General features: G+C 38.2%; 1 protein-coding gene across 6 annotated transcripts in view; it reads right to left on the bottom strand.

Annotated features, from left to right (window-relative positions):
• The window catches only part of ASB3 (ankyrin repeat and SOCS box containing 3), a 138038-nt gene that overhangs the window by 63598 nt on the left and 51666 nt on the right, over positions 1-22774 (bottom strand). For all 6 annotated transcript variants that reach the window (XM_036750708.1, XM_036750705.1, XM_036750709.1 and 3 more), the window contains one exon: positions 10052-10210. In XM_036750708.1, coding sequence (XP_036606603.1) covers positions 10052-10210 — 159 coding nt within the window. The remainder of the gene's footprint in view (positions 1-10051; positions 10211-22774) is intronic.

Genomic DNA, 22774 nt, shown 5'->3' with positions numbered 1-22774 from the left:
TTTTAAAGAGAGCATAGCTGGCTGGGAAGTTCCTCAAATGGAGCTTCTGAAGAGGAACTCACCAATCAGAAACAGCAAAACTCTCCAAGTACTCTTCTTATCACAATATTTGGTTGAACTGGTTAGTCAATTATTTTATATGGCAGTATGTTTTGCACAGACCCAGAAGCATCTATCATGTCATTCATGCCACTGTGGAAATAGGCCTAAGCTGATCAAATCATAGTTTTTAATCAGGCTATTTCTATAATGATTTTTCCATGAAGAATAAAAATAACCTCACTTAAAATATTTTTATGATGAATTAGGATGGAAAATGTATTTCTCAGCCATGGAATTGTGCTCTCACTGAAGACATTATAATAAGATTCAGGATTTGTTAAGACTAATCATGTCTTTACAGTGACTTAGATTACAGTTTAGGAAATGTGTTTTCATTAAAAAATGTTTATCCCACTGGTTAATAAAAATTACAATCAAGAATACAGCAAACCTTCTTGAAATTGAAACATGGTATTAAAGTTTAGTAAATTTTATCCTAAAGATATATCAAAAATTATTAGTTCATTTATGAAGAATCAGAAATATTCTTATTTTGTTAAGACTAATTACATCTTCACACTGACTTAGATTTTAATTTCAAAGATGTGTTTTCATAAAAAAAAGTTGGTTAAATTACACTGGCTAATAAAAATTATAATCAAGAATACAGCAAACCTTCTTGAGATTGAGATGGGCATCCCAGTATATTCTTGCTGCTAACACGTAACATTATGAGAAGCTATTGCCAGGGATAAATCAAAGGAGATCATCAATGGAGGCAAAACTGGGAACATATAATGAAAATACAAAGTCCAGACACTGACCCGGGGTACAAGTGTCTTGCATGACACTTAGAAAAACTGGTCACCTATCAAACATTCTGAGAAACATCTAGACAAAGCAGCTCTGATACCAGCTACCTTCTAGTGTACCAGCCATACATTAAAAAACAAAAGTACACCTATTTTGAAAAAGTAGGGCATCTAGGTGGTACAATGGATAGAGTGCAAGACCTCAAGTCAGGAGGACCTGAGTTGAAATCTGGCCTCAGACACTTACTAGCTGTGTGACCCTGGGCAAGTCACTTAACTGTCTGCCTCCATTTCCTCATCTATAAAATGAGCTGGAGAAGGACTCCATTCCAGTATCTCTACCAAGAAAACCCAACATGGAGTCATGAAGAGTCAGATATGACTGAAATGACTGAACACAAAGTTTTTAAAAGTTAACTATTAAATTTTTAAAAGTAACTATTAAATTCAGTACTTTGTAAAACAGGCCTCTACAGAGCAGGGATAATCTCGTTGATCTGCAAACCGTGTAAAGGCTCAGGAAAAAAAAAAGGCCAAAATCTATTCTTGGGAGCTTTCTTGCTCTTGGCATAAAGAAAATGCTTCAGACTCTCAGATTTAAGTATTACTCCTATGTAAGAAAAGACAAGAAATTCAATCTATATAGATAGGCCATAGCAGAGTCAATCTGATTATTACAGCTACATTAAGTGATAAGTGAAGATTACATATAATCAATTTGGCCATGATGAGGAATATATAGATGGTGACCAGGTAAGAGAAATTTCAAAAGTCATAAACATGGAAGCGGTACACTTGAGAGTAATGGCAAGCTCGAAAGCATGCTAACAAGTGATGGGGGTGGAAGAGTAAGTCATAGGAAATTAATAGACTGAGTAAATGGTAAGTTACAGTGTCTGAGAATGAATCAATATGCATGTTGAAGTCTCCCAGTATGAGAATAGGAGTTGCGTAAGGAGAAAAACACTGTGAGACAGACCCTGATCTCACTGAAGGAGGAAGGAGAATGTCCTGGGAGTCGGTAGATCATAGTCAGCAGAATCTTGTGTGGCTGATAAATGTGAAATGAATGAAACTCCAAGGAGGAGAGGCTACCGAAAAATGGTGGGAGAGTGTGAAAGTGGCAACAGGAATAAGGCATATTCCATTTCCCCAACTACCACCAGAGAGAGAAGCTGGAAAGCATAACTAGGGATGCCATATTATCGGGAAAGAGCCAGGTTTCAGTAAATGCTAGAAGATGGAGGGAGTAAGAAAGGAAAAGGAAAAGGAAAAGCAAAAGCAGGTTTGTTAACTATGAAACAGGCTTTCCAGAAAGCACAATGGAAGGAATGAATAGAAAATGAGTGGGAATTCGAAGGCATCCAGCAGGAGGGAAGGAGTAAGGGAGTGGGCAAGAATACGGAATGTGATTTTTACATTAGCCAGTGGTTTCTGTCTTACTGACATGGGGAAAGTATGACAAGGTGGAAGAACGCTAACCATTAAAGAATGAGTTCAAACTATCAGTGGCTATAAAGATATCCCCTGAGGAAAAGAGGTTCTGGGACCTCCCTTGAATGCCAACCTTTTGACAGGTGGCGACGTTCAGTCTTATGAGACCCAGAAAGCCCACCCAACAAAACACAGGAGAAGGCAAAGTACAACCCTGGAAGAGTCCAGACAGGGAAGCAGGAATTGGCAATTCAAAGTAGATCTGGTCTGGCAACAGCCTCTAGAGTAGTGAAGAAGGCCTGTGGTGAAAACAGAAGCCAAAGGATTTGGGGCTGACTCAGGTCACTCTGGAAAGACAAGCCAAGAGACCTGGATCAAGATGATGCAGGAGCAAAGGCAGAAGGCAGGCTGAATATAGGGTTTCCTCAGAAGTTCCAGAGTAAAGGCAGAGACCAAAAGTCAACCAGTGTTGGATCTCAGAAAATCAGCATTCCCTGGTAAGACCCAGAAACAAGGAGAATCCATTAGCAGTAGGCTGGCTAGAGCAGGGGAAGGATAGAGGGAGTTTCCTCACCTGGAAGTTCCCTATACAAATGAAATTACAAGTCCAGTCCTTACCCCTATATGTCAGACATACTTCTAATGATATACATAGGGACAGCTAAAAATTGTCTTCCTACTAGCTTAGAATTGTCTTTGAAGAGTTGTCATAAAGCCCGACGAAGAGGTGATATAAAGATGAACACCCAGATGGCCATTGTCTCACTTCATCTAATTGACTCTGACATTGGAGTCAAGATGTACTGACTACTCTAATTAGTGGTAAAAAAAAAAAAGATATATTATAAAAACATTGATATTTACATATGGCAGAAAAGCAGAACACTACAGAGAAGGGAGCTAGTGTAAGGAGTGATAGCTGAACTTAGAGACAGAAAAAACTCAAGCTCGAATCCCACAGTCCTTCATTCAGGGCACAGTAAGTATTAAAGTTAGTCTTAGAAACTAAGATCTTCTGATTCTTGCATCAGAGGCCTTTCATCCATGTAATAATCTAGGTTGGTAACCGTTTCCTCAATTTTTCAGTAAATCTGTGATGATATCACTGTAGGCACTCCCCCGAGCAATTCAACTCACAAGTCATCCACCTCTGTTAATTCTATACAACTCTTGTCCACACTCTCCCATAAATCCTTCTTCAAAGGGGGCCAGCCTAAGATGCTGGAGGCTTTCCTCTAGCTCTCTTGACTGCGTGAATACCAAAAGAGACAGGCTGTCTGTCAGTTATGCCACTCACACCATCTAGGATCACAAGAAGAATGATTATTATTAAAAAGAGGAGGCCTTTATTTCATTTGGGGTCATTTCATTTTATTTGCAATCATTAAAAGCACTGCACAATTTCCTCAATATTTAACCACTTCTCCTCCAGTTCAATTCTAAGCCAAGCTCACTAGCAATTTGCTGTCTGTCTAAGGTATATGTGTTAATGAACTAGTTTTACAAGTAGTACATCTGATTGTATAGCATAGTCTTAATATAATAGCTAGGTAGTCTTCGTTTTTTTCCTATGTAGTTAAACCAAACTCATTTGAGTGATTATGGACCTCATTTAGGAGGATTTGTAATATTCTAGGGATTTGTACAATCAGCAATAGTTTCATTAGCAAACCAGAAAATCTGGAGGACCTCATCTCCTATAAAGAATCCTTCTTTCCTCTGGATTATGAATTGAATATCCTCCATAATAGAAGCAAATACCTTTGGTAACTATACATGTTCCTATTTTATGCAGTGCTTTTTATTCTATCAGAAGGTTGGGTGACTAAACAAATTTATTTATGTTGTTGCATATTTCAAGGCATCTTGAAATATAATCTGTATAAATTTGATATCTGTATGAGAGATCCATTACTGGAATAGTTCCATTACAGTACATTTAGATACAGTGACTCTAATACTTCTTTATAGTTCCCCAACAACAAACACAGAGGGATCTATATGCTACATTATTTGGTAATCTTTTGACTGTAAAGATTTGTAGTCTGCTACAGAATATTATGTGTGGAAGCCTGCATGTCTCCTCTCTTACATTTTCATCAAGGATGCTTTCAATTGTATATATAGATTATTCTTTTCAAAATTCTGAAGAGATGGGAAATAAGGTATATACGTAAATAATTACGGATATTCTCTCAGTCTTTTTTTTTAAGTAATGATAAGGTCTAAGATTATTTTCTAAGCTTAATCTACTGTCTCTTCTTTCAGTTACCTTCACAATTAATCTTGCAATGTCTAAAAATTGCAAAATCTCCAGCATGGATCTACTTTCTATGTGCTTGTTCTAGCTCAGTGGCTCTTCTCCTCTTTGTTTTCTTCACCAACATTTCCTCATGCAGCATATTTCAGATTCTGATATTAGAGTCAAGATGTACTGGCTACTTAATTGGTGGTAAAAAGAAACTATTATTAAAATATTGATACATATAGCAGAAAAACAGAACATTATAGAGAAGGGAGGCAGTATGATACGTAATGAAAAGAGTGATGCCTGAACTTAAGTGTCAGAAAAAAACCCAACTTGGAATCCCACTTCTACTAACTAGCTATATGCCCAAGTATAAATCACTTCAATTCTGCACCTGTTTTCTCATCTATAAAACAGACATAATACCTATAGTATCTATGTCAGAGGGTTGTTAAAAATTGAACAATAGGGCGGAGCCAAGATGGTGGCTGGAAAGCAGGGACTTGTCTACGGCTCTCCCCCAGGACCCTCCAAATACCCATAACAAATGGCTCTGAACAAATTCTAGAACTGCAGAACCCACAAAATAGCAGAGGGAAGCAGGGCTCTACCCCAGGACAGCCAGGATGGTCGCTGGGTGAGGTCTATCGCACACGGAGCTGGGAGAGGAGCGCAGTGGAGCAGAGCAAAGCGTGGGCTGCACCAGGCCCAATCAGACCAGGAGTCAGGCGGAACAGGCCCTAGCGTGCTGAATCAGTGAGCCGTGACAGTTACCAGACTTCTCAACCTACAAACAACAAAGACAACAGAGAAGGTTAGTGGGAAAAACTGCTGAGACAGAGTGAAAGGAGTTCACAGTTCGGCCACCACTCCAGGGGCAGCAGAGGTGGTACAGCTACAGAAATACAGCTGCAGTTGCTTCTGCCCCAGGCCCACCTGACAGGAAGAATTAAATGGTGGATCAGAGCAGGAGCGCAGACCCTGCTTAGATCTGAGCCTGGTCTGGGTTGGCGGTTCTTCGGGGAGGAGGAGAGCTGGTGTGGCAAAGCTTGCTGTGTAGAAATAACTCTGAAAACAACAGCACAGTCCCTCAACCTAGGGACAAAGTACTCTCTACTCTAGAAGCAGTCATACCTCAATGAAAAACTCAAGGGTCAAGTAGTTGGCTGGGAACATGGCCAGGCAGCAAAAACAGACTCAGACTCAGACTTTGGAATCTTCCTTTGGTGACAAAGAAGACCAAAACATACAGCCTAAAGAAGTCAACAAAGTCAAAGAGCCTACATCAAAAGCCTCCAAGAAAAATATGAACTGGTCTCAGGCCATGGAAGAGCTCAAAAAGGATTTGGAAAAGCAAGTTAGAGAAGTAGAGGAAAAATTGGGAAAAGAAATGAGAGTGAAGGGAGAAAATCATGAAAAACAAGTCAATGACTTGCTAAAGGAGACCCAAAAAATACTGAAGAAAATAACACCTTAAAAAATAGACTAACTCAAATGGCAAAAGAGCTCCAAAAAGCCAATGAGGAGAAGAATGCCTTGAAAGGCAGAATTAGCCAAATGGAAAAGGAGGTCCAAAAGACCACTGAAGAAAATACTACCTTAAAAACCAGACTGGAACAAGTGGAAGCTAGTGACTTGATGAGAAATCAAGATATTATAAAACAGAACCAAAGGAATGAAAAAATGGAAGACAATGTCAAATATCTCATTGGAAAAACCACTGACCTGGAAAACAGATCCAGGAGAGAGAATTTAAAAATTACTGGACTACCTGAAAGCCATGATGAAAAAAAGAGCCTAGATATCATCTTTCAAGAAATTATCAAGGAGAACTGCCCTGATATTCTAGAGCCAGAGGGTAAACTAGAAATTGAAAGAATCCACCCATCTCCTCCTGAAAAAGATCCCAAAAAGAAAACTCCTAGGAGTATTGGTGCCAAATTCCAGAGCTCCCAGATCAAGGAGAAAATACTGTAAGCAGCCAGAAAGAAACAATTTGAGTATTGTGGAAACACAATCAGGATAACACAAGATCTAGCAGCTTCTATGTTAAGGGACTGAAGGGCTTGGAATATGATATTCTGGAGGTCAATGGAGCTAGGATTAAAATCAAGAATCACCTACCCAGCAAAATTGAGTTATCATGCTCCAAAGTAAAATATGGACTTTCAATCAAATAGAGGACTTTCAAGCTTTCTCAGTGAAAAGACCAGAGCTGAACAGAAAATCTGACTTTCAAACACAAGAATCAAGAGAAGCATGAAAAGGTAAACAAGAAAGAGAAATCACAAGGGACTTACTAAAGTTGAACTGTTTTGTTTACATTCCTACCTGGAAAGATGATGTGTATGATTCATGAGACCTTTCTCAGTATTAGGGTAGCTGAAGGGAATATACATATATATAGACAGAGGGCACAGGGTGAGTTGAATGTGAAGGGATGATATCTAAAAATATAAAATCAAATTAAGGGATGAAAGAAGAATATATTGAGAGAGGGAGAAAGGGAGAGATAAAATGGAGGAAATTATCACGCATAACAGTGGCAAGAATAGGCAGTTCTGTCGGGAGGGAAGGGGGGCAGGTGAGGGGGAATGAGTGAATCTTGCTCTCATCGGATTTGACCTGAGGAGGGAATAACATACACACTCAACTGAGTATCTTACCCCACAGGAAAGAAGGAGGGAAGAGATAAAAAAGGTGGGACGATAGAAGGGAAGGCAGATGGGGGAAGAGGTAATCAAAAGCAAACACTTTAGAAAAGGGACAGGGTCAAGGGAGAAAACTGAATAAAGGGGGATAGGATAGGTAGAAGCAAAGTATAGTTAGTCTTTCACAACATGCGTATTGTGGAAGGGTTTTGCATAATGATACACCTGTGGCCTATGTCGAATTGCTTGCCTTCTTGGGGTGGGTGAGGAGGGAAGAGAGGAGAGAATTTAGAACTCAAAGTTTTAAAAGCAGATGTTCAAAAAAAAAAAAGTTTTTACATGCAACTAGGAAATAAGATATACAGGCAATGGGCCATAGAAATCTATCTTGACCTACAAGAAAGTAAGGGAAAAGGGGATGAGGGGGAGGGGGTGACAGAAGTGAGGGCTGACTGGGGAATGGGACAATCAGAATATACACCATCTTGGAGTGGGGGGCAGGGTAGAAATGGGGAGAAAATTTGTAATTCAAACTCTTATGAAAATCAATGCTGAAAACTAAAAATATTAAATAAATAATATTTTTTAAAAAAACAAAAAATTTGAACAATACAAGTGCTAAATATATTCTCTCGAGGCTATTTGAAAAATAACCCCATAATTCATTATTGTTCCATAGAAAAACAACTGTGAAAATACCATAATAGCTAAGTATAAAGAGAACCAGTGGTATTTGGGGGTTATTTGGGGGTATTTTGAGGCTATCCAAAGGCTATATTAGAGGATATATACATGTGGGGTAAAATATGATTGACTAGTGTTGTATTTATTATATATTGAAAAAAGCAAACTATGATATCCATTTACAAAATACCCTAAACTAAATAAAACATTACTGCTACTCTTAAAACTGAAGGTCATACAGAAAAAAGAAAAAGATTTAGAATAAACAAAACTGAACACAATAATCCATCAAAAGCCAAAGCTGTAGGCTGAGCAGTTCCCATGGAATTTTTCCACGAAGTCACAAAGGGTTCAGTGAGAATCACCTATTTATCAAAATTGTTTTTTGCATATAACTTGAGGGTGAGAATCAATTTCCTGAAGAAACACCAAGATTTTCTTTAATAACGAAAATAATGTGTACTTTGGAGCATCTTTATTTCCAAAACATTTTTATACAAGTCATCTATTTCCTCCTTAGACTACCCACATGATGGAAGGGGGAAAGGATTATTATCGCCCATTACAGAGATCAAAATGGACACAAAAAGGCTAAATGATTTGCTAAAAATCTGCCACACTGCTGCTGTGGAAGCACAAGAACAAGAGTCCAGGCTTTTTAACTCTTACCTCAGTTCTCATTCAACCACATCTTGTCAAGTAAGAAGTAAAAACTATGCTCAGAACCAAGCTACCTCTCTCTAATCTACATATTACCACATCTTGATAATCCTACTAGTATAATAATAATCCACTAAAGTCCTATTTTGATGCCTCATCATGGCATCCTCAAAGCATGCTGGGTCCTCAAAGGCTGTCAGCAGGGTATAATCTCCAGCTTGACTAAGTTGGAAAAGCTTTGAGAACAGGCCTGATGTTAGAGAACTAACCCAGCTTTGTTCAGCAGGCTCATCACCAGTTTTACTCCAAGGTAATTAATTTTCAACCACAAGTCATCACACAGAAAGTGTCTACTAAGGCATTAAAGAATTGTGATCTCTGTCAGCAGAAGAAAGGCCCACATCTAAGAAATCACAAATTCTCAAAGTATAAAAGAAATAAATTACTAGACAAACAAAAAAAATTAGTTTCCATCTCTCACCTACCACTCACAATTATAAAGAGCTTTAAGCTTTAGGAAATGCTTTCCTTACAACAACCCCATACAGTAGGTAATATAAGTATTATTATCAGTACTCTACAAATGAAGAAACTGAGGCAGATGAAGTGAAGTAACTTGCCCAAGGTTACATAGCTTGTAAATAGTGAAATTAAGATTTGAATTCCAGTCCTCTGACTCCAAGACCTGTGCTCTTTGTACTGTGCTATGCTATCTCAGTGGAGATAGTATGTTATCTCTCCCTGGCTAGCATTTAATATGTGCTCAAAAAACACAAATTATTATTTTTTACTAACCTAAGCAAAACATAATTATCATGTTAAATTTGCTGCCAATGAAACTGTATCATGAAATAAGTAAAAGTAATTTGGAATTATCTGTATTTTGGAATACTTATGTCACTGATTCCTTTCATAAGTGTAAGCAATTTAGAGTTACCTATATTAAAGCATTCTGGCCTCCGCATCTATATTTCATCATTGCTAAAAAATATTTTTCAAATATTTAAGAGGTAAGCACAATATTGCACTGCATAAATAAGACAACAGTGCATTTCAGTAGTACGTTAACCATACTCTGACAGCAATGTTAAACCACAACTTCATTAATATACTAAAGATATTAAGTTCGTCTGTCTTCAAATCTGTCCAATGTAGTTTAGTTAACGAAGTAATCAAAGAACTTCAATATAAAGAAATACTAAATATAAATAATTGAATGAATGAATAAGAATTTATTAAGCACTTTAGTCTTACTAAACTATGCTAGAAGAAAGAATGACTGTATCTATAATTCACAATAGGTATTCCAACTTCAAAAAAATACTTAAAGGTGGCATTCAAAGTAGCTGTTTTCAGGAACTGGAAAATCAGGAGAAACCTAAGAAGATACCAAAAATAGGTACCAAAATATTTGCCAGTAAAACATCCTGTAAGTAGAACATGACATTATAGAAGCAGTTAAGCTTAGATGCAGTAGAAAAGACATTTCCTTTTTCTACGCCTCTGTTAGGCTACATTACCTAAAAATAGTGGAGTGGTTTCTTCTAAAGTAGTTTCATTAGCATCTGCCCCAGCTTCTAAAAGGATTTTTGTTATCATCAAGAATCCTCTACTTGCTGAAAGATGTAATGCACAAGAGCCCTCAAAGGTCTTCATTTTAATGTATCTTTCAGATGGATCTGGAAAGAAAAAAGAAAAATCATTATAAAGGGAAAATACCAAATCTAGTGGCCCTGACTTAACAAAGCAAAGATTTCTTCAGTTGGGCAAAGGGACATTCAAAGAAATTTTTGGTTTAGCGAAAGACAGAACTCATCACAGGCAGAGTGGAGGAAGAGTTCTTGAGGGGTCACAAGTAAGAACTGTGGATCATCAAACAGATACTCAGTAATGGTAGATACCACAGAACTAGCAATCTCTAGGCCTAAAAACTTGGAACGGAATTCTTTCTCTAGCTATAGAATCTAAACAGTTCATTCTTCCTTAAAAATAAATAAATAAAAGTCACCATTATTAAGACCCTATTATTTTGCTTATCTTTTTCATTGTTATTATTTCATTCCCTTTCAATTCTCTCAGAATCACTTGATGATTCTACGATAAAAAAGAAAAAAAGATTTAGTCAGTCTTTCTTTTTCTCTTAATTACCAAATTCTGCCTTCTTTGGGAGGTGGGCAGGGAGCAGGGGAAAGGAAATAGAAAGGTAGAAGAGATAGGACAGGATGATCATGTCAAAGCATGGGGTAGAGAGGAAAGAAGAAAATACTACTTAAAAGTCTCTACTTATTCCATATTTATGTACTAAAAAAATACCCACATGGATATATGATTTCATCATTGATTTCATCAATTTGTACCCAATGATGTGTATTACGAGCCACTCAGGCCTACCCATCCTGTGTGACCCTTGTCCATGTCTTCCAGTAAGTCCACCAAAGAAGTTCTGCCTAACAATGCTAGAAAATTTCAAATGTTCCTCACATTGGGAAGGTGCCAGCATAGAACTCATGCTGTCCATCTGTCATCCTTCTTTTCCCAACATAAATTATCCTAATACTATAATTTACTCTTACACACACACACACACACACACACACACATGATTAACATGGTTTAAAATATAGTCTTCCTTATATTGAACCACCCATTCGTTCCTGATAGAAACTCAACCTGGTCATAATGTAAAATCTTTCTAATCTTTCTAACTAGCTAATTAATATGTTGTTTTAGTCTACTTGCTAATGTGTCATTTAAATTTTTGCATCAATATTCATTAAATATAGTCATCTGTAGTTTTCTTTCTCTGTTTTGTCCCTCCTTGGCTTGGTTATTAAGACTATATTTGTACCATAGAAAGAAAATGGAAGAGTATCTTCTTTTTTTATTTTTGCAAACAATTTATGTGGTATTAGAATTAATTGGCAAACCAAAGTGTTCTCTTCCTGTTGAATTCTAGGCCAATTTCATAAACATTTATACTATCTGTCCCAAAGGAATATATTAATGGTCAAGTGCTGGAGGTTCTCCATCCAATCATATGTCAAAATTTAAGCAACAGACATTCTTCACTGACTTGGTCTTATCCATGTGAATAGGCAAGTTTCAAACTCTTGAATGGTTATGAATGTCTTCTAGGAAGCCCTACAATGTCCCAGCCTTGATTCGAAGAGCAAAATATCAAACTCAAAGGGAAGCAATTTGAGGACCTCACCCCCTGGGGAATGTTTCTTCAACTTGGATTCCTTTGCTAAATCTCTATCACAGTGATGAGCACTTTTTATCAAGGATATATCTTTCTGTTTTATGCCTCACATGATGTTTATTATCATGAAGTTGTTAAACAGAGTTACCTCTGTTGTTCTATCTTTCAAAAAATACAAAATGATTTTGGTGTAATGAAGGATGTGACACGTCCTATTGGAAGATAGCTTTTAAAGAAGTGTTCTGCTCTACTGAATCAAGTCCTTTTGAATAATCAACAAACAATAAGCACAGTGGGAGACTATATTCTCCATATCTTTCAGTTAATTGAAAAAATGGTAAAGATGTGATTCATTATAGAATATTGCTTGCAAAAGTTTCCTACTAATATCTTCATCAAGGACATTATTACACAACTAATATGTAGATAAATTTCATAAAAGTGGCAAAGGGCTAGGCTCAACTTAACATCTGCATCAGTACAAGGCAAATTCCTCTCCATTCACCCTCAACGAAGAATGAAACTCCCTCTGAAAACCCTCCTTCTGACAACAGATCTGTTATTTCCTGCTGTATCTGTCCCCAAAGGAAAAAGAGAAAAGTTGGTGGGGACCAAAACTTCAAACTCCTGCCATGCAGGTTTGACATCTATCTTTTGCTGTACTATGTCCTGCTTAATCACCAGCCTTTGAGGGAAAGGAGAAATGAAATAGGGTCTTCCATCTAACCATGTGCCTTCAATACCATGCTTCACTTGTCTCCTGCCTCCTCTGGAAAGAAGAGTGGTACCTTCCACTCAGTGGTTAACATATTCACAACTGGTCATAGCTTGTACATCCCATTGATTCTGAACCTCTATAGGTCATCATCCAAATGCTATTTCCCACACCTACCATCTAATTCCTTATTCCTATCCTGCTCAACCCACCCATCCCAAAGTCTCAATCAAAGCTACTCAACCTTTCCAATGTGCCCTCTGGAATGTCTATTCCAATAACTTACTTTCATCTTAAACCTTTTTCTCTTCCATCTTCTAGAAAACACTGAGATCTGATAACATGGCTTTCCTGGCTACCCCTTCCAGTCACAGTTACGCCTTCACTTGTTCCCCCTGACACACTGTTTGAAGCAGAGGAGTTGGAATACTCCTTGCTCCCCATTTCTACTTCCAGGATTTCCTCCTCTCTCTAACACTCAATAACCTCTCTTCTGAGATTCATGCTATCTATATCTACCACTCAGTCAAAATCTTGGTAGCTGTTCTCTATAGACTTCCAAGTCATTCTCCCTCCATCCTCAACAAGTTTAGTACCTGGCTCATAATTTCTTTTCTCATCCTCAACTCCTGTCCTGACACCAGGCGATTTCAACATACATAATGACTCTCCCTCAGACACTGTAACTGTTCAGTTCCTAAACCTACTCACTTCCCATGACCTACTCTTCCACCCCATCTTGGTACACTTAACCTTGCCATCACCCAAAAATCCACCACCTCCATGTTCAAGAATTCCAAAATCCCCTTATTTGACCATAATCTGTTGGCTTTCCACCTCTTCCTCTGCCTTCTCTTACCAAACCCTACTCTGTCCACACCATGATCTCCAATCCCTCAGCTCCTTGGTTCTCTCCCAAGTCATCCAACTCTGTAGTAGTCACTCTCTCTTCTTTTCTTCATCTTGACCCTTTGTGAACCAGTTCAACTCTACACTATATTCTTCTCTTAAGTCCTTGTCTCCCTTATCACATCAGCAATTGTGCCCTGCCAAGCCTCAGCTATAGATCACTCCCACTGTCTGCTGTATTTGCTTCTGCACACATGATAATGAACAAAGATGGAGAAAATCATGAAACTTATCTGACTGCTTCCACCACAAATTTATGTCAACACAATCTCAACCGGGCCCTCACTGCTACTATGCAAACCTTCAATACCTCTTATTAACTCACTATCCCACTCTCCATACCTTTTCATCCCTCCTCAAACTTTCCATGGCTTTTCCTTACCTCATACTGTAGAGGAAAACTAGAGGCTATTCACTGTGAGATCCCTCTTTTCCCTTCTTCCTCATTTCATATTACTTACATTCCTTCTACTAATGTCTCCTCCTTCACCCCTTGTCTCACGCAAAAAGGTAATCTTACTCCTTACCAAGGCAAATCCCTCTACCTGCACAAATGATCCTATTCCATTCCATCTATTCCAAAAGATTGTGCTCTCTGTCATTCCTACTCACCTGTCCTCAATCTCCCCCAAATATGCCCATGTCTCCTACTTACACATATGCTCATGTCTCTCACATAGTCAAAAAATCCTCACTTGATCCTTCTATCCTCACCAACTATCATCCTATATCTCTTCTGCCTTTGTAGCTAAACTCCTTGAGGTCATCTACAATAGATGCCAATAAGGGGGCAATGGGACCTGGACCCCTAAAAGCCCCTGAACTTTCCCACACTGGTGTTTCCCTTGAGGTATCTGGCCTGGCCCATCCCAGCCTACATAGATATTCAATATTCCTTTTAATAGTCCTTTCCCAGTGGCTCTCTGACCCAGCCCAGCCCGTTTAACTTCTTTCACTGTCTTGCACCCGGCCTACCCCAGGATACTGGCCACTCTTTAATCCTATCCAGATCTTCCTCTTGTCTTTCCTTGCATGTAAGTATCAATCTTATCCCTTACCAAACTGCAAATTTACTAGGAATCTGCTCACCATGCTGGTATTATAATAAAACCTTGCTACTCTGACTGAAAGAGGGCTTGAGTGGTCGAATTATTTCAAGGCAGACTCACTCTGTACCCTTACATTTTGGGGTTCCAGCACGCAAAACCACAACACCTCCACTTTCTCTTTCATTCTCTTCTTAACTCCTTACAATCCAATTTCCAACCTCTTCATTCCACAAAAATTACTCTATATGAAGGTACCAGTGATCTCTTAATTGCCAAAGTACCAGAATCAAAAACTAAAAAGAAGAATTCACAACAAATGAAGGATAAAGAAAATGACAAGAAACTATTTTGCCCAATTATAAGGCAGTAAAACTAACAATATAAATGAGATGGACAAATATTTACAAAAATATAAAATATCCAGATTAACAAAAGAAGATATAGAGAATTTAAATAACTCAATCTCAAAAAAAAAGAAGAAAACTGAACAAGTTATAAATAAGATTCCAAAGGAAAAAATCCCAGGACCTGGTAGACTTATCATCAAATTTCATGAAATATTCAAATAATGATTAATTTTAATAATAAATAAACAGTTTAAAAAACAGGAAAAGAAGAGACTCTGTCAAATTCCTTCTACGACACAAATATAAGCTTTATACTTAAGTCAAGGAAAGAAGCAGAAAAAGAAAACAATAGATCAATATTTCTAATGAAAAAAATGCAAAAATTTTAAATTAAATACTAGCAAAGAATCTCCAGAAAGATATAAAAATGAGTGCATGCTATAACAAGGACAGATTTGTAGTAGGAATGTAGTTTGTTTCAATAAGGAAAACTATAAACATAACAGACTATGTTAATAATAAGAACAACAATCATATGGTTTTATCAATAGATATGGAAAAAAACTGTTAATAAACTACAACACCCAGTTCTGTTTAAAAAAAAACAACACAGGAAAACAAAGGAATCTACAATCCATTCCTCGATATAGTAAGCTATATCTATCTAAAACAAAGAGCTAATGTTACATGTAATAATGATAAACTAGAGATTATTTACTATAAGATCATGAGTAAAGCAAGGACTACCATTATCTGCACTACCATTTGATGTAATGCTTGCTAGCTATAGCAATGAGACAAAAAAAAAAAAGAAATTGATCAAAAACATACAGGCAAAGAAGAAACAAAGTTACAGTTTTGGAGAAGCCAGGACTATTTACTTAAAGAAATCAAGAGAGACAACTAAATAATAAATGAAACAATGATTTTATCAAAGTCGAGGATATAAATAAATCCAGATAAAACATCAGCATTTCTTTATGTTACCAAGAGAACCCAACAGGACAAGATAAATTCCCTAAAACACACACAAAAATTATATGAACATAAATACAAAATGCTCTTTTATGAAAATACATACAGACCTAAATGACTGAAGGAGTGTTAATTGTTCATGGGTAAAAGGAGCCAATATAATAAAAAGGGACAATACTACCTTGTTTTGTGACAGTTCTCTGGCATAAGGGAGACTGCTCTGAGAGGACAAAGGGTTCTCCTTGAGAGAATTGTGGAAATGGAGTGAACCACAATGACTTCATCTTGTGACTCAATTTTGGAACCAGCTCAGTTAGTTTTCTATTCAATTATGGGAATTGTGAGAAAACTTTATTGCACTGTTTGAACCTACCTCTGGCATGGCTGGAAAGCTGAATGAACTTTACCAGCTGCTCAGAGACTCTTAACTAAGGACCTAGGTTACGCTGACCCATAACTCAACCAGATTCAAAGACTGATGCAAGGAGTTTTCTCACAATTATACATCTCAAGAAACCCAAATGTTTTATCTGAAACTGGCCCTATACTGGTCAGTTATTGTTTCCATGTTCCTTTTGCGTGGGATAAAAGACCCTCACCAATTAAAAGTCAATAAGGATCCATCTAAGGGTGGGAACAGAAAAAAATTTTATTCAATTCTCAAGAACTGGGCATCCCCCACTAGAACAAATCCAGCAAGGGAGGCGCTTTACAAGGGGCTAGGCACCCACAATTATATCTAACACAAGAGAATTCCCGCCCACCTCTGACTCTCCTCGCCACTGGCAAAGCTTACAATCTGAGCACGAAAGCTAGACAAAGAACCGGGAAATTGAGGCACAGAAACTCCAATTCCCATTCCCTTAGTTAATGATTACAACTGAGGTGACATCTATAAATCTAATGAAGGAGAACAGGAATAGGGGAGGGGGAGGCCCTCTCCATTCTTTATAGTAGAGAAAAACAGGTCATTATGACCCTGTTCTTACTGAGCAAATCTTTAAACCAGAACCAGAAGAAAGAACAAAAAGTTTCAGGGTAAACTTTCCCAGAGACTGAGTCATCAGACTCTCATGGCCTCAGAATTTTTCCACTTCCCTATTTCTTGATTTTTAAACATTTCTTAGTATAGATATAGATATATATATATATTTATACATATCTTCCCTGTGAAGTCTTCACATTTCATTTACTTACCTCACACACTTTGCTTATTTGCAGACTCTTAGGAGAGAGTGAGAAACCTTTTTTCCTGATTTCAGATAATTGTACTTATTCACTCCCTCCCTCCCAACTTGGAAAATCCCCAATCTTTCCTCCAAATAGAAATCAGATTACTAGGGCGAAGCCAAGATGGCGGCTGGAAAGAAGGGACTTGCGTGAGCTCCCCCCCAGGTCCCTCCAAACACCTATAAAAATAGCACTGAACAAATTCTAGAACTGCAGAACCCAGGAAATAGCAGAGGGAAGCAAGGCTCCAGCCCAGGACAACCTGCACAGCAGCTGGGTAAGGTCTATCGCACGGAGCTGGAAGTGGGAGCTGGGAGTGAAGCAGAGCAAAGCCCAGCCTGAGCCACCAGGACCAACCAGAACAGGAGCCGGGTGGAACAGGCCCTAGCGCCCTGAATCAGTGAGCCATGGAAGTTACCAGACTTCTCAACCCACAAACAACAAAGACAACAGAGAAGGTCAGTGGGAAAAGCTGCTGGGACAGAGTGGAAGGAGTTTCTGGTTCAGGCCAATGCCCCAGAGGCAGCGGGGGTAGTGCAGATCTGAGGCTGCTTACAGAGCTACAGGTGCAGTTCCTTCTGGCCCCAGGCCCACAGTGGGAGGAATTAAGTGGCAGATCAGAGCAGGAGTGCAGACCCAGCTTAGATCCCAGTGCGGTCTGGGTTGGCGGTTCTTGGGGGAGGAGGAGAGCTGGTGTGGCAAAGCTTGCTTGTGTAGAAATAACTCTGAAAACAACAGCACAGTCCCTCAACCTAGGGACAAAGTACTCTCTACTCTAGAAGCAGTCATACCTCAACGAAAAACTCAAGGGTCAAGTAGTTGGCTGGGAACATGACCAGGCAGCGAAAACAGACTCAGACTCAGACTTTGGAATCTTCCTTTGGTGACAAAGAAGACCAAAACATACAGCCTAAAGAAGTCAACAAAGTCAAAGAGCCTACATCAAAAGCCTCCAAAAAAAACATGAACTGGTCTCAGGCCATGGAAGAGCTCAAAAAGGATTTGGAAAAGCAAGTTAGAGAAGTAGAGGAAAAATTGGGAAGAGAAATGAGAAGGATGCGAGAAAACCATGAAAAACAAGTCAATGACTTGCTAAAGGAGACCCAAAAAAATACTGAAGAAAATAACACCTTAAAAAATAGACTAACTCAAATGGCAAAAGAGCTCCAAAAAGCCAATGAGGAGAAGAATGCCTTGAAAGGCAGAATTAGCCAAATGGAAAAGGAAGTCCAAAAGACCACTGAAGAAAATACTACCTTAAAAATTAGACTGGAGCAAGTGGAAGCTAGTGACTTGATGAGAAATCAAGATATTATAAAACAGAACCAAAGGAATGAAAAAATGGAAGACAATGTCAAATATCTCATTGGAAAAACCACTGACCTGGAAAACAGATCCAGGAGAGAGAATTTAAAAATTATTGGACTACCTGAAAGCCATGATGAAAAAAAGAACCTAGATATCATCTTTCAAGAAATTATCAAGGAGAACTGCCCTGATATTCTAGAGCCAGAGGGTAAACTAGAAATTGAAAGAATCCACCCATCTCCTCCTGAAAACAATCCCCAAAAGAAAACTCCTAGGAATATTGTCGCCAAATGCCAGAGCTCCCAGATCAAGGAGAAAATACTGCAAGCAGCCAGAAAGAAACAATTTGAGTATTGTGGAAACACAATCAGGATAACACAAGATCTAGCAGCTTCTACATTAAGGGATCAAAGGGCTTGCAATATGATATTCTGGAGGTCAATGGAGCTAGGTTTAAAACCGAGAATCACCTACCCAGCAAAATTAAGTATCATGCTCCAAAGTAAAATATGGATTTTCAACAAAATAGAGGACTTTCAAGCTTTCTCAGTGAAAAGACCAGAGCTGAATAGAAAATTTGACTTTCAAACACAAGAATCAAGAGAAGCATGAAAAGGTAAACAAGAAAGAGAAATCACAAGGGACTTACTAAAGTTGAACTGTTTTGTTTACATTCCTACCTGGAAAGATGATGTGTATGATTCATGAGACCTTTCTCAGTATTAGGGTAGGTGAAGGGAATATACATATATAGAGAGACAGAGGGCACAGGGTGAGTTGAATATGAAAGGATGATGTCTAAAAAACTAAAATCAAATTAAGGGATGAAAGAAGAATATATTGAGAGAGGGAGAAAGGGAGAGAAAATGGGGGAAATTATCTCGCATAACAGTGGCAAGAAAAAGCAGTTCTGTAGGAAGGGAAGAGGGGGCAGGTGAGGAGGCATGAATGAATCTTGCGCTCATTGGATTTGACCTGAGGAGGGAATAATATACACACTCAACTGGGCATCTTACCCCACAGGAAAGAAGGAGGGAGGAGATAAAAAAAGGGGAGGATGATAGAAGGGAGGGCAGATGGGGGAAGAGGTAATCAAAAGCAAACACTTTAGAAAAGGGACAGGGTCAAGGGAGAAAATTGAATAAAGGGAGATAGGATAGATAGGAGCAAAATATAGTTAGTCTTTCACAACCTGAGCATTGTGGAAGGGTTTTAAATAATGATATGCATGTGGCCTATGTTGAATTGCTTGCCTTCTTAGGGAAGGTGGGTACGGAGGGAAGAGGAGAGAGAATTTGGAACTCGAAGTTTTAAAAACAGATGTTCAAAAAAAAAAGTTTTTGCACGCAACTAGGAAATAAGATATACAAGTAATGGGGCACAGAAATTTATCTTGCCCTACAAGAAAGGGAAAGGGGGGGGGGAGTGGGATGACAGAAGGGAGGGATGACTGGGGAATGGGGCAACCAGAACATATGCCATCTTGGAGTGGGTGGGAGGGTGGAAATGGGGAGAAAATCTGTAATTCAAATTCTTGTGAAAATTAATGCTGAAAACTAAAAATATTAAATAAATAACAAAAAGAAATAAGATTACTAATCTTGTAACCTGGTTTATATACTGTTAATTGCTTTCTTTTAATGCATAAAAATCTGTCTCCCCCATCCAAATGCCAAGCTGAGGACTCCTGGTCTTGATTTGTTATGCAATTGGCAAGCATTACTTAATAAACTGATATGCTCAGAAGCTCAAACCTTTTTTTTTCCTCAGTTATTTCAGATTTCACTCATCATACTCTATTGATCCCTGCTTTCTACGACTGGACTCACAGCACCATGTTCCCCCGGCATAGCTGCAGCTATAAACAAGTTCCTTGTCCAGGTAGTCAATTTATATCTAAGGAAAAGCTCATGGACCAGGCAAAAATGTCAGGGAAAACAACCCCTTAAGAAGTTCAGATGCTAAGAACAACATGTAAAACAATGGGAATCAGTTTAACACAAAGTTTTATTGCAAGTAATGAGGAGGAGGGGAAAGTGCAGAGAGAAAACAGAACCCAATATACAACTCAGGCACATACACTAACATAAGAGTATGACTCATAAAAGAACCACTAAATTTGGGAGCACAGAGACACAGGTCTATTCAGCAGGAAGGGCGTGCTCCAGTGGGAACCTTGTACTCCCACTAGAGGGGAGGGTGTGCTCCAAAGTGCCCTTCTGACAATCAGCTTCTTATACTCTAATTTTGGGTGCCCCACCCTGGAGCTGGCTGATTTGCATATCAGGGGTCAGGGCAAAATATTATTTGGGGGTGGGGAACAAGCTAGTGGCAGACAAAATATTATTTTAGGGGTTTACATATCAGAGAGAAAAAAGCCGGTGATGGACAAAGTATTATCTTGAGTACCCCACTGTACTAATATTAGAAAAATACTACTGTGAATATATTTCCATGAGTATGTTCTGTAAGCTTATAACCTCCCTTAAGGGTAAACCATCACAATGGCCTCAAGACCATCATGCCTAATCTTACAACAATGGTTTCCATGCATAGATTTTATAAGGTACAGCCTTCCTTAAGGGAAGATTGTTATAGTGGTCTTGAGACCATTAGGCCTAATCTTATAGCATACCTAAATTAAATCTTATTCAGTGTTGTACTAATGAAATTCCCAACAAATTATTTTATAGAATTAGAAAAAATTTTAAGTTGTCTAGGAAAACAAAAGGTGTAGAATCTCAAGGGAAATAAAGAAAAAAATGGAAAGGAAATAGCCTAACAGTACCAGATATCAAATCATACTACAAAGAAGTAATACTTAAAAGTATCTGGTACTGATTTTAAAGAGAGGTCAATTAATAGAAAAGATTAGGTACATAACATATAGAAGCAAACAGACGTATTAGACTAGTGTTTAATATACCTGAAAACCCTAGGAACTGGGATACTTGGTATTTGGCAAAAACTCTTGAAAAAACTGGAAAGCAGTCTGGCAAAAACCAGATTTAAACCAACATCATACATCAAGATTAGCTCCAAATGGATATGTGACCTAAACAGAAAAAAAAATCACATCATAAACAAATTAGAAGAACAAGGCAGAAATGTCCTTCCTCTATGTGAAAAAGTTCCTAAGAAAAGAAGAGGTGCAGAGGATTAGAGGGTAAAAGGAACAATTTTGATTACATAAAGTTGAAAAGGTCTGCACAAACAAAACTAATGCATCTAAAATCAGAACCAGTTAACGGGAAATATCTTGGCAGCAAATTTCTCTGATGATGATCTCATTTACAAGATAAATTAATAACTGACTCAAATTTTTAAGAATAAGAGCCATTCCACAATTGCCAAGTGGTCAGAGAATGAACAGGCAGTTCTCAAAGTAAGGAATCTACATTATTAACAACAATATGAAAAATACTTCAAATCACTAATAATTTGAAAATGCAAATTAAAGTAGCTCTGAAGTTCTACCTTACATTCATCAGGCTGGCAAGGATGACAAAAATGGAAAATGAAAATCTCTAATGATTCCCTCTAGAATAGAATAGAAATAGAAGTGAGTAGTCAGTCACCCTCTTGACAGCCAATCTTCCAGTGAAAGTGGGAGACAGGAGAATTATCCCAGAGGGGGCCAACAGTTACTTTCATCAAAGTTGCCGCTGGCTGAACAAAGCAAAGAATTGACTTGAGTTGCATGGGACCGGCTTAAGTGCATCAACAGGAACAAAGGCACCAACACCACCTCTTATTTGATTCCCTACTCTAGCCCCAAATTAAATTTTGGCAATACAACCTAGGAACATAAAGTAAGAAGTGGCTATCAGGAGGAACTATGAAGCCTCTCCTCCCTGCAATACTTGTATACTTTGAAAACTGGAAAGACAGGATAGAGACAGAGACAGAAGCTCCTAAGCTTCTGAGAAACCTAAGTTCAAAAGAACTTCCTAAAGTTTTCATTCTTTAGCACCTGCCTCTATCTGTTCAACAGCATGAGTTCTTAACCAGGGTCTGTGAGCTTGTTTTGGTCTGTTTTTCTTAATAACTGCATTTCAATATAAATAATTTCCTTTGTAGTGTGTTTTTTTACTTTTTACATTTAAAAACATTTTTCTGAGAATGATGAGGTAATTGAGGGGATTTGGACAGTAAGTGGTTAATTGTGGAAATTGAGTGAACTATACTGATTCCATTTTGTGACTCAATTCTGGTGCTAGTTTAGTTTCTTTTCTACTCAATTATGGGTCTACTCTAAATTCTGTCTTGTGAAAAAAAGTTTACTCAGTTATGGGAATTGAGAGAACACCTCATTGCATTGTTTGAACCTACCCCTGCTTGGCTGGGAAGCTGAATCACCGCTATCTGCTATTTAGATATCCTTAACCAAGGACCTAGGTTATACTGACCAGAAACTCAGCCAGATCCAAAGACTGATGAAATGAGTTTCCTCACAATTATACATCTCAAGCAACCCATGAGTCTTATTTGAAAACTGGCCCTGTATT

The sequence above is a fragment of the Trichosurus vulpecula genome, chromosome 3 (assembly GCF_011100635.1).
Source record: "Trichosurus vulpecula isolate mTriVul1 chromosome 3, mTriVul1.pri, whole genome shotgun sequence".
In the NCBI taxonomy this organism is placed as follows: Eukaryota; Metazoa; Chordata; class Mammalia; order Diprotodontia; family Phalangeridae; genus Trichosurus; species Trichosurus vulpecula.
Note: the sequence above shows the minus strand (reverse complement) of the source record. Positions and strands in the feature narration are given on the sequence as shown.